Source organism: Grus americana, chromosome 4 (genome assembly GCF_028858705.1).
Source record: "Grus americana isolate bGruAme1 chromosome 4, bGruAme1.mat, whole genome shotgun sequence".
NCBI classification, from domain to species: domain Eukaryota; kingdom Metazoa; phylum Chordata; class Aves; order Gruiformes; family Gruidae; genus Grus; species Grus americana.
The window spans coordinates 13999669-14012465 of NC_072855.1; the positions used below are offsets into that span (position 1 = coordinate 13999669).

General features: G+C 39.5%; 1 protein-coding gene across 1 annotated transcript in view; it reads right to left on the reverse strand.

Moving 5' to 3' along the window:
* Nucleotides 1-10281: 10281 nt before the first annotated feature.
* STK32B (serine/threonine kinase 32B) overlaps nucleotides 10282-12797 on the reverse strand; it is a 173924-nt gene continuing 171408 nt past the window's right edge. Inside the window, exon 12 of the mRNA XM_054823749.1 lies at nucleotides 10282-10703. Within this exon, the coding sequence (XP_054679724.1) occupies nucleotides 10565-10703 (139 nt within the window). The 3' untranslated portion in view covers nucleotides 10282-10564. The remainder of the gene's footprint in view (nucleotides 10704-12797) is intronic.

The window sequence follows — 12797 nt, forward strand, 5'->3', positions numbered from 1 at the left end:
AATGTAGTTGTGTTTCAAATCGTGTAAATTCAAAAGCAAGCCTCATTTCTTGTATGTCTTAAAACCAGGAGATAGATGTTTTTAAATGTGCTTTCATAAAATGGTTGGACTTCCCTAAAAAAATGTTTGTCATCCAAGAAATGGTATAGTGAAAGACAAAACCCAAAATATACAGACATTAAGATTTCTTGGAGTAAATAATTTTCTTCCAACCAATGTGGAAAAAAATGCCTGAAATACATCAAAGCTAACACTGAAATGGAGTTCATTCTCATTTTAAAAAGATGGAGCTAAGAATCGTTCCAGTCTCTCAGGATCTTGAATTACATTTTGAACACTTTTATATGAATACTGATTAGACAGCAATAACTTTTTGTCCTGTAGCTGATCTTGAGAGCAAGTAACGTAGATGTGGAACTTGAACAGCATGTATTTATAGGTTTTTTTAGTTTTATATTGAGTGTACTGCATGAATTGTGCTCTTCTTTACAGTCATCTATATAATGGTATCTTATTTTCTTTCATAGCTTTTCTCCCGCCTAGTATGATGGTCATGTTAATCTCAAATTCTTCTAGACTGGGAAAAAGAAGAGATGTGTTTCTTTCTACTGTCTGGCCACTCTCCTGAAGGACATATTTTAAGCTCCCTGGGCTGCGGAAAGTTTCAAACTCAATTTTTCCATTTTCTGGATGAATTTTCTCGGTGTTAAACTGTCACAGGTATTGCTGGTCTAGGAGTACCCTATCTCTAGGACAGCTGTAGATCTGAGCTAGATGAGGCCCCATTGCCTCAAGAGAGGTAGGACTTTTAGACATACCCCAGTGCTTAGGACATTTTACTGGTGAGCTCTGTATGTCTGACACAGCTGCTCGGGTCCCTGAGGTGCCTGTGAGGTTTCCCTGAGAAGTAAAAGAGTAGGCACACAGTTCTGGATTTCCCTGGGCTCTATGGTTCAGGCATCTAAATTTACAGCACTTGAATATTCCCCCCCTCAAGTCCCTTATTAGACCTACCTCATTATTCTGGATCCAGAAGATCCAGAAGATCCAGCTAAGCCTGGGTCCAGGAAGGACTGCCAAAGAAGTGATTTCATATCTCCATGGCAGAAATGGCATCCATTATGGTTAAAGAAGACCTTTCTTTGAAGTACAAAGAATTACTGTCACTAAATCTAATACAAAGTGAATTTTACTTGAAGATAAGACTTGGTGGGAAGCAGAGGTGCTCAGTTCAGAGTTAAGCTGAAATTCTTGAGAGAGGAAGAGGGGCTTTGACACATGGGCATTGAAAGTACACAAAAATGGAAAGGTGCAGAAGGGAAGTTCAAAAAGCTTCAGAAAATCCTTATGGAAACAGACAGAAATTTATCTGTCTGTAATAGCTCATGATAGCATGAGAGAAAGCCCAACCATGTGCAAGCCTGTTGTTACAAAAAAACTTTCCCTATTAACAGAGTACATCCAGGCAACAACAAGCTATGGCTGGAGCAACACAAATGTATTTAAATGTTTATTTTATGCCTACGCTTGCCTTGTTATGTCAAGGTAAGCACCCTTATTTGGGAAGACAAAGGATTTAATAACAAAACATTATCAGATTCCTAATATTGGGCAGAGTGTTATTCTGTCTCCTAGAAGCACTCCCTTCTCTCCAGCCTACTCTAAATCCATTTCTACCTTTTCTGGCAGGAAACCTGCAGATCTCAAATCCCTGGAGAGAAAGCAAGAAAGATTTTATTTTCGAGCACACTTGCAAATGTGGCTGCATTATGTCTCATTACATTTAAGTGCATTATTTAACTTGGAAGATTGAGGCTTCTGCCACCCATTGACAGGAAAAATCCGGTTTTTATGCTACGAATGTTTTCCTTATGCATGTTTTCTCTCCATGTTTTGACTTGTCACTTATAAAGGGATATAAATTCCAAAGCTTTTGGTGAACATGAGGCAGATGAACTAAGAAGTATATCTCACAGCCAACTCTTTTAATTATAGATTAATATGTATATGCCACATAATGAGCATGTCACAGTGTAAAAGATCACAGAGATGGCTGCATTATTTCTGTGGAATGAGTTTTGAAATAAATGTCTTCAAGAAAAGTACAAGCAGATAATGCATTTTAAATGTCATAATGTTCATTTGTGAACTGACTTAAACAGTTGAGGGAAAATGAGAAAAGTTTTTATCTGAAGTGTGCTGAATAGAAAAGGTTTAATTTGTTATTCTCAGCTAGTACAAGTAAAGTAAATACTCCTTTTTTTTTTTAATGCAGTCAATTAATCTGTTCATACATATGTATGTTCATACATACGTATACATATTTCAAGATCAGGTTGGATGGGGCTTTGGGCAACCTGGTCTAGTGGAGGGTGTCCCTGCCCATGGCAGGGGGGTTGGAACTGGATGATCTTTAAGGTCCCTTCCAACCCAAACTATTCTGTGATTCTATGATTCTGTGCTCTTCAAGAAAAGCAGGGATATGTCCCTGGTATAGATACTGGCTCTTGGTCCTACCAATATAAGGCAACAGTACAACAGGGTGGATGGTGAAAATCACATTCAAGATTGAAGGGAGCAAGCTCGGGGAGTTATATGCATTGCTGTAGTACAAATATGCTAAAACCATCTAATAAAATAACCCAGTGCTTTGTTGTCTACATAGCTGCTCAACGCATACCTATACTCAAAAAGGAAAAAAATCCCAAACTCCTTAAAAAGCCCTTTTCCCAAGAGCCTACAGCGGTATGAAACATGACAGTATGAAATACTAGGAAGTTCATGCATTTTGAAAAAGATAATGCAGCCTCATATGAATAACTTACAGTCCTGGTGGGGCAATTGTAAACAATCATCGTGGTTTACAGGGAATTTTTTCCAGAGAGGGACAGTACGATATCTTAGAGCCCCAGAGAGCTTCATTTGTGTGGAAAGATTGAAAACCCCGTGACAGGAGGGTGTTTGTGTTGTGTGTTGCCGGGGGAATGTTTGTGTATTTAAAGAGGAGATGAATACAAGTGAGGATAATATGAAGCAATGAAGGATCCAGAAAAGGCTAGTTGTGTGGTCCTATTCATCTTCAAAACAGAAGAAAAGAAAAAGTGGAATAAAATTTAAGACTGATATGAAATGGTATTATTTCTTTACATATAGTTCACATAGTTTGACCTGTAGGTTTCAATGTCATTACTACAAGCTTTAGCAGAGACTTTATCTTGAAGAAAATAATGAGAAGAAGGTAATAAAAGTTACTGCTATAATAATGAGAGCACACTATCAGTTACATACATTTAGGGGCATTTGTCTGCCCAGATTGAGTGATTATGCCTCTCATTTGCAAAAAAAAGCTACATTGCTTATTCAAATAGCTGTGCCTATAAGATGGCAAAAACATATTTTAGAAATCTCTTTAAAATATATGTTTCTTTGCTGGCTGTCTTATTCTATTTAATATTCTTTCTTTTTTATTAGCTGGTAAGTATTAATGTGTGCCTCTAAAAAATGTAAAACTAATCCCAGTACTGCAGTGAGAGGAATGCTGGCTACAAGAAAACCCTCTGAAACACTCTGACTGGTGGATTTGGTGGGTTTTCAGCAGGTTCTAAGCATTTCCAAGTCCTTTAATTCCTGGAGTTTGTGACTCATTTTAACAGTAACAGTGTAGGTGGAAAATGGTCTTGTGTCTGACGGGTCCATTGGTGAGAGAAGGAGGTGGGCATGAATCACTGTGGGTGGTGTTTGGCAGGACTTTGGGAGGGCAGCGATTGATCTCTGTCAGTGAAAATGATGTTCGGCATGGATTGATTTCTATGCTGCAGTGGTTGGATGTGGATGTTCACGCTCCACAGCCCGGTGGACTGAATGCCCCTGCCGGACCGTGGGAAAGGCAGGATTTATAGATATAATCTGGTCAGAAAATAACTAACTGCCTTCTAGGAAGGTTATAGTGCTTAGGCATGGTGATGGGTGTTCATGGTGAGAGGAGAGGAGAGGAGAGGAGAGGAGAGGAGAGGAGAGGAGAGGAGAGGAGAGGAGAGGAGAGGAGAGGAGAGGAGAGGAGAGGAGAGGAGAGGAGAGGAGAGGAGAGGAGAGGAGAGGAGAGGAGAGGAGAGGAGGCAGCTGAGTTACATCAGGAAGAAACAAGTCACAGGCACTATGTTTGCTGGTGTCCTCCCATCAGGGAACATATTCCAGGTGGGAAGGAAAATCAAAACTCAAGGAATGACCCTTCATAAGGAGTACTTCCCTGCTGAAGGTGACCGGTTTTGCTGTGCGTGTCACTTTGGTGAACGTGCTGGCTCTCGCGAGGTGGAGCAGAAGCAGGAAGCCAGCTCTGATGACAGCTCTCATCCTCTTTGCATACTTTTTCATTTCAAGTCTTCACAGGTCACTTTGGTTTGATTCTGCAGCTGCAGAGATCTGCCACTCAGTGAAACCAGCCTCTTGTGCTCCAGTTGGCCTAAGCTGGACAGAGGATGAGGGACTGATGGCAGCCACTGGTGTCACTGCAGCTGGCCCTACCTCCACCCCACTCCCTCAGCCCTTTCTCTGCTCTCCAAAATTATACAGCCTGAGCTTTCAACTATAAATGGGAATTTTATGGCCTTAAACGAGATGTTGCATATAATTGAATGCAGAAAAAAATCCATAAATCTGCATTATATGGTTGCTCATTACATTTAATAAGTTGATTTCATCCATTACCTGATTCCCTGAATGCTTTCTCCAGTTTATCTCTGGCTTCAAGTTATATCTTATAAAGCTAGTTCAAACTGTAAATTCCTTGCAATAGTGTCTGACTTACCTTAATGTGTGGATATAGTATTTATCATGATAGGGCTCAAGACTTAAAGTATTCTCTCATTACTAATTAACCACATCGAAATTGCCTCGATATCTTAGCACATCGACTGGAGAATATTATCCTCACTATAGAATTGTATAGAAAAGTTATAACTACTAATTAAATTGTATAGTACTCCTGCAAGAGAGCTTTTTCAAGTACAAAATAATCACTGTGGGAAAATTCCGGGAATGTAATATAGCACACATCAAAACAGTGAAAATGTAAGAAGCAAAAAATTCTCCAGAGCACTAGTTCCAACATATTTTTGCCCATGAAAGTTTCTTTGACTAAATCTATTCAGGTAATTCCATTCAAAGGGCACTGATTTTACGTAATTCTGTATTCATGGACATACGTTTTAGAAGGACTTGGACTTTAGGATTGTTCTCAGTCGTATTTCTCTTAATGAGTATTGAAAACTACAGAGGTTTTGATATGCTTACTTTATTGTTTATAACTGACTTAAAACCCCAAGCATCAAACAACAAACCTTTCTGCCCTATGTGATTTTGAGTCTCTGGGAGGACTCATGAGGACTGTTTGGTTATTTTGTAAAAAATACTCTAATTGATTAGCTATATTCCTCCTTTCCAATTAAAAATTACAAAAAAAACACAAACCAAACCCCGAGTTTGTGACTCTGAGCCAGTTCATTGATGTATAGAGCATAGCTAATATCAGTCATTATTAAGGTCCTGATTGTGCTGTGTGTTTTCTCACAAACACGATTATAGCAAGCTAATTTGCAATGCTAAATGAATGCTAAAAATATCGAAATGTTTTTCCCTGCTGGCCAGAGAGTAGTTGATCCAATCATTAAAATACAGATAAACAGAAGTAACTACTCTGATGGAAGCTAAGATGATTAAGCACAATATGCAAAGGAAATTATTTAGCTACTAGTATGCTCTCCAGAAGAACTGCAAAGCTCTTGTTTAAAAATCACACCAATCTATCATGGAGGTTTTTGCGTGGCACCAGAAGAATCTATAAATCTTTACATTATTCCTCATTCAAAATTTACCACGGAGCCTGTTGGCAGCATGTGCTAAGGGACTGAACTGCAACTGCTGTGTAGGAAAACATAATTTCAGCTTTTCCTAGCAGGACTGATGACTTTGGCTCCAGCTGCAGCTCTAAGTTATTGTTCCTCTTGCTGTACAAGAAGGCAGAGTCTGAGCAGCGCAGCGCTGCAAACAGGTGGGGTCTTGCCTTCGCTCGCCTCTTATTCAGAGCCCGCACAGATGAACTTATTTAGCCGCAGATGAAATCTGGGCCAGATACAGAAATAATGGGCATTATTTGCAGGACAGTGCTTTGTTCCAGGTCTCCTCCTGAGACAGGTGCTAGAGCAGTGGAGGTCCAAGAGTATACCTGTGGGTTTTTAATTAAATGCACTTTGAATATCTGCTTGCTTTCCAACTCACACTAAAACTGTAAATATACCTATCCAAAATCTCTAAGCTTCTCCTGTCTTGGCAGACACTTATTTTCATAGCAGAAGTGTTGGCATAGTTACCCAACTGGAAAACAGAAAAATGCTCCGGGTCCTATTCAGCCAACCACAGTTCCTCAGTACATCCCAATACACCAATATTTAGGTTTAGTTTAAACTGTCAAAAATCAGTTTGAAATTGTGATCACATATTTCTGCAAGCAGAAAACATCTAAATGAATGGAACGGATGGATGGATCGGTGCCTAGTATTTCCTCTATTATGTACTTTGATGGCATTTTGAATCGTGTGCCAAGATCTACAACCAACCCTCCCACCCCCACCCCCCAAATCTACAGGAAAAACTTCTGGAAATATTTCATTAATCATTTTTGTCAAGATTACAGATGAAAGGAGCCATTTGTATTTTATGCAGTTGGTAATTAAACATTTACAGTACGGTGCCAATATTTAATACACAATGTAGAAGGAGCAAACTGAACAGAAGGTAAATCTGGCAGAGTTTAACGTGGAGTGATGCTGTGGAAATGTGCATGTGTGATCAGAACTGTAACACCACAGAGCAAGTGGCATTGCAATAAAATGTTGTAGCAGCAAACTGGTTTTCCAGCTGTGTTAGACTTCCTTCCCTCCTCCCTGGAACAGAAATGAGAAAAAATATTTTACCCTTGAAATGACTTGGAGAAACCAGATGAGACTTTGGGAGTTAAGATCACTGGCTGCTTTTGCAAGGCAATAAAGCTGTATAGAATAAATGAGTCCCAAGGAGTTTCTTTTGGTTTTATGACTGCCCCGCTTTGTATTTCCCCTCTATCTCACTGAGTATTTTGTGAATAAATTCCACATCTTATTTAGCTTGCCTTCCCTGTTCTTGTTTCTGCTGGAAAGCAAGGCAGTATTCTTGCAAGAGTCTGGTTTTGTGCAATTTCTCAGCCCTCTAATACCACTTTTGCACGTAAGGATAGAAACCGTTTAAACAGCTCCATCTTACTCCTGCTGAAATGATCAGAGATGTCCCCATTTTTTCATAAAGATTAGACTGCATCTCCACAAATTGTCTGTGCCATCACAAACAAGATTCATCTGACTAAATATCAGTGCAGAGTGTGCACGTCCACATCCGAGCTGTGTACACTGACGTTATACTCCACGGAAGCAGAGCTACAGGGAGAACCATCTGCTAAAAGAGACAATCAAGACAGAGCAAGCACGCCCCGTCCTAAAAACATCTTTTTTTTTTTTTTTTCCTTTTCTCCCTCTTTATTTTTGAGCCTAGCTCTGGCTCACTCAGTTGCAGACATATGTACATTTTTCTTATGTCTAATGCTAGGGGACTTCTCAGGCTTATTCCCAGGCTGGGTGGCTTCTCTTGTAGTACTTGTTCTGTCCTTACAAAGTACATACTATACAGACTGGCTTCTCTTCTTCTTCTTCTTCTGCACCATTGTCAGGGCCTCCCATGACCGGCCAGTTCCTTGCAGCTATATTGGTCGAAGGGAAAGATGGACTAAGAGTATATTGGGTCTCTGCAGCATAGCTGAGGGTGTTCTCTGACCTGTGTAATAAGTAGACAAAGATAATTATATGCAGCATTAGGTTCAGCTTGCAGACAGCAGAAGTGCCATGGACTCTGGATAAAGCCGATTGGTGCCATGATTTCTTTTTTTTTTTTTTTGCAAGCAGTAGAGTTGTTTGAGAAAAATTGTGTGGCAACAAGCGTGAAATTAAAGTGTCTGAGTGAGCCTGACATTCATGCATACTCTGTGCAAACACATTTAAGTAGATGCCATCTATCGAATAACCAGGCTTCTCTCAAAAACAGCTTAGTAAAGCATTGGCAAAGACACCCAGCAGCCAGCTGGATCAGACTGCAATTGTTTGGTAGAATCCTGCTGCTAATTAAATTCTATCTGCAGGAAACTCCCCCATTTTTTAATACAGTCATTGATGAAAAATTCTTATACTCTAATGGCTGTGGATCAGGACTCTTCATTCTGTAACGCCAGGCTTCATGGTGGCTGCGTGTCCGCTAGCAGGCAGTGCAGCCCGACAGGAGGGGCTCTGCAAAGCAGAGCGGTCGGCGGTGCAGACCTGACATCCACATGAGGCACATTTCGGGAAGTTCAATTTCGTATTTGCTCTAACCTGTGGTCTACAGGCCCAAGGCTGGATGGATGGCATCAAGTGCTCTCTTGGAACACTTTTCTGGTTTTGTACAATCCAGAAAGAATCTGATTTGGGTGCTACAACATGAACCAAAATGCAGTAGGACTGTCAGGTGGAGAGATTAACTTCAAAAACGCCTTCTCAGACTCATTTAAGGTGCTAGTATAGTTGCATCTTATGTGGTTGATGTAGAAGATCACCCACAATAACTGTTCTTGCTCAAAACAACTGTGATCATAGGAAAAAAAGCAAATGTGCAACTGCATTTTTTTTCCCAAATGTTCTTCCAGTTGGGAAATTTTACATGGAAAATCATAATAAATTACTGTCCCTGTTTCCAAAAACTTCATGGCTCTAATCTATATTACCTGATACATCATGGATCCTGCAAGTATTTACTTAGGAGCAGTACCACTAATTTCTGTAGGTTTACTCAAGTAAGTAAAACTTCTAATTTCTTTCCAGTATCAAGATCCAAGTTCATAATGCATTTTGATTGGCACAGAACAATAGGTGTTTCCAGAAATTATACGAAATTTTATCTACTTTGGTCCTTCCCAAGTAAAACCAATATTAAGAAGCGGAAAAAAAAAAAAAGGTCATTATAAGGAGGGATGGGCATACAATAGTTTATTCTGGGACAATGAAATCTGTCCTCTCATGACCAGAGGCAGTCTGCTTCTTTGATTGATTCTGTGATTTTTTCAGTCTATGCCCAAATTAAGCAAGTAGACCAACACCATGCTCGTGACAGAGGTAAAATTTTTACCTTACTACATTTGTAAACTGCTTTGTTGTTGATAGGAAAACCATATCATTTCATGGAGTGATAAAAATCTGTATTTTATGAAAAAATTGTGACAAAAATTACATATAATGTGAAACCAAATTTTAAAATAGATTCAATTACAAAGAACTTCGTTTTGTAAAAGATAAAATGGAAACAATACAGCAAAAATAGATTATTACAAATAAAATGTTTTTCACTTCCAAAACCCTAACTTATTTGTTTTAAAATCTTGAAATGAAATTTCCTTATGAATGGTAACCCTTAAAAATGAAAGTACAATAGGACAGAACAAGCATGCATTTATTATCAAAATGTGGATGTACAAGTTGTAGAATACCATAAATGTTTGGAATTGTGGGTGCTATTAAAAAAAAAGGCTTTCACGTCAGCAATACTTTGGATAAAGTATGTTTCTTTCTATTCAAGATGGTTCTCATCCAGAATAGATCCATGAAAACAAAGCCACATATAACTTCTTCACATTTTATAACACCTAACTATGAATCTGAGCAAATCCTTAACATTTTTAGCTCTCCTTCTAAGCTGCTTTTCAACTCTGGCTCAGTCAGCCTATAATAAAAAGCTCTTTCTTCGTCATGGTTATCATACACTACTAATGCATCTGATCCTGCATCCACCATAGTCACGAGCAAAACTTTGACTTGGCCAGAATCACATCTTTTACTACAAAGCAGAATGCATGAAGTTAAAGAACAATGTGAATACATTCACGCTGCAACTTTTCCAATGGGCTTCAGGTGTTTAAATGAAATTATTCAGTGTTTGGCCTATTTGACACTACATTCATGTATTTACATCATATACATCTGTTATAAACTCAACAGCAGGTGTTCAGAAACTACTGTGTGCAGCAGTTTAACAAAATTCCAAACTGGACCATTTTAATTAATGGAGACAGAGAGGGTAATGTAAAGCCTTCATGATAAAGCTGGCCCCAATTTAACTTTGTCTCTTGAAAATACCCAGAAAAGTGGCAATCTTTGAGAGGCTGCCTAATTAATTGTTTCAAGTTTTCTTCCAGGATTTTGAAAAGGAAAGTCACACTTACTTATAAAACTGTGTTTTGCTGCTGATGATCATATTTCCAGTGGTAGAGTCAAAAGAAGAGCAGGGTCGTACATGGAAAGTCTCAGCCAATGTGCTCCATGGGTTTGTCCTTGGCTGGGGATCCTGTTTTTGGAGGAGTCAGTTGTCCCGGGATCCCAAGGGGTGAAGATGAATGCATGCGCAGAGAGGACCTTTCCTCACCCTGCCAGGGTGGAAGCGGGCGCGGGGCTGTAGCTCACTAACTGCTGCAGCCTCTTGTGCAGCCGTGTCCCAGTAAATTGTTGTTACGTCCATCCTGGAGTTTCTCGTGGCTCTGAAGGGATGCTCTGCTGTCCATACTGGAAGTCTGTCCACTTTGATCCTGCTGTCTTCTTAACCTGCCAAAGTTTAAAAACATTGATATCGCTATCATGGGCAGATAACTGTATCAGAATGACAGCCGTTGCCTGTCCTGTGGATAGCCGCACACACACCTGTGTATAAAACAGATTCCTGCACCATTTGATCTCTATTAACCCCTTGAGCTTGCACTTCTTCTAAATACCGATGATTCCTTCCTCCTAAATACGTGCAGTTGGGTCTTGGTCAAATACTGCTCCCATTAAAGCCTATCATTAACAGCCAGCAGAGGAGAGCGCTTGCTCTGGCTTTAGCACCTCTGCACAGACTGGAGCTTGACAACACCTCCGGTTAGCTCAAGGCTGACGAGACTTGTTGACTGGGCACACAACAGCAGTAAGCAGCTGCTCCCTTCTGCTGTCCTGACAAAATTATCAGTAAACTCCATCAGTACGAGAGAAAAAAACCCATGAGATGAAAGTATACTCAGTATTCCTCTTGCTATTACTTCATATGTTGTCAAAGCCTCCTAGGTGGCTTCAAGGAACAACAACAAAATCCTATGGTGTTTAAAGACTGCAAAGTCATCTCATTTTGACATCATTTTGTAGAGAACAGAAACAGCCCTAGCAGCACCTGTAGTCCCTACCAGTTGTTTTATCATCAAACTTCTCAGCAGTTCTGTCCAACACTGGTATCAGCTTCTGTGATTTTACTGTGATTCATGTGATATTCAGTGTTTTCCTCCAAACACAGACACAATGTAAGTATTTTCAAGAAGGGTGTAAAGATTCATGGGGAAGCCATGAGGTAAAGACCAATTTTTTTGAACACATGAACAGCTGCTGTTTTGGAGGAATTTTTCTCTGTTTTCTCAAAATGAGAAACAGCTGTTGATGTGTTCCCCAAAAAGGGACCAAGAGTTGGCACCAGAGACACTATGGAAGAAGCTCTTTGTAACAGTGATTATAAGTGGTATATGTGATATACTCCAAAAATGCTTTGCCAGCAACATTGAATATGTAGAAAATACTCAATAATGGAAAAGCATGCAAAAATGAAATGTAAAGAGTCAGTTTAAAAGGACAAAAACCTTCCAGATGGCATAAAGATACCATACTGAAGACTTGGAAGAGAACATGAAAGGACATGAAAATTCTGTCATAGCTAAACAGAGGAATAAAGGAGGCTATTTAAAGTAAAAATAATGAAAACAATGTCCAAATAGGTTAAGTGTAAAAGAGCACAAACACTGGCACATTAAATAAGGAAGTATAAGGCAGACTGAAAAAGAACAGATTAGAGGAACAAATTGCTAAAAACATTTACCCTAATGGTGATTTTTTTCAAGTGCACCAGAAATACAACGGCTACCGGTGAGTCTACAGGCTGATGGATGACTGAGATATGAGAGGATAGCACAAAAAATATGAGTGTCTAGCTGAAAAGCCAATGAATTATCTTCACCAATGTTCATGACAAACAAGCTTAAGGACATTCCTTTTTTTATGAGAAATTTGTCTGTCATCTCCAGTCAAACAGCTTCAGAACCAGTTGTTAAATGAATGTTGACAAAGCATCAAGACAGTGGATTTTCACCCGAGGGCTCTAAGAAAATTGAAATATATAATTTCTGCACAGCTGAATGCTCTCTACAACTACCTCAAGGGAGGTTGTAGTGAGGTGGGTGTTGATCTCTTCTCCCAAGTGACTAGTGAAAGGACAAGAGGAAATGGTCTCAAGTCACATCAGGGGAGGTTTAGATTAGATATTAGGAAGAATTTCTTCAGGGAAAGAGTGGTCAGGCATTGGAACAGGCTGCCCAGAGAGGTGGTGGAGTCACCATCCCTGGAGGTGTTCAAAAAATATGTAGATGTGGCACTTCAGGACATGGTTTAGTAGACATGGTGGTGTTGGGTCAACTTGATGATCTTAGAGGTCTTTTCCAACCTTAAAGGTTCTATGATTCTATGAGTGCGTAACTTACTGTTGAAACCATCTTGGCACCAAGGAATGGAAGACAGCAAATGTGATGGCTTTTTTTAAATTTTTTTTTTTTTTTTTTTTTTTTAATAAGGGCTTCAAAAGAGATCCAGGGACTACCAGGAGAGTAATTGGTTGAGACAAAGTCT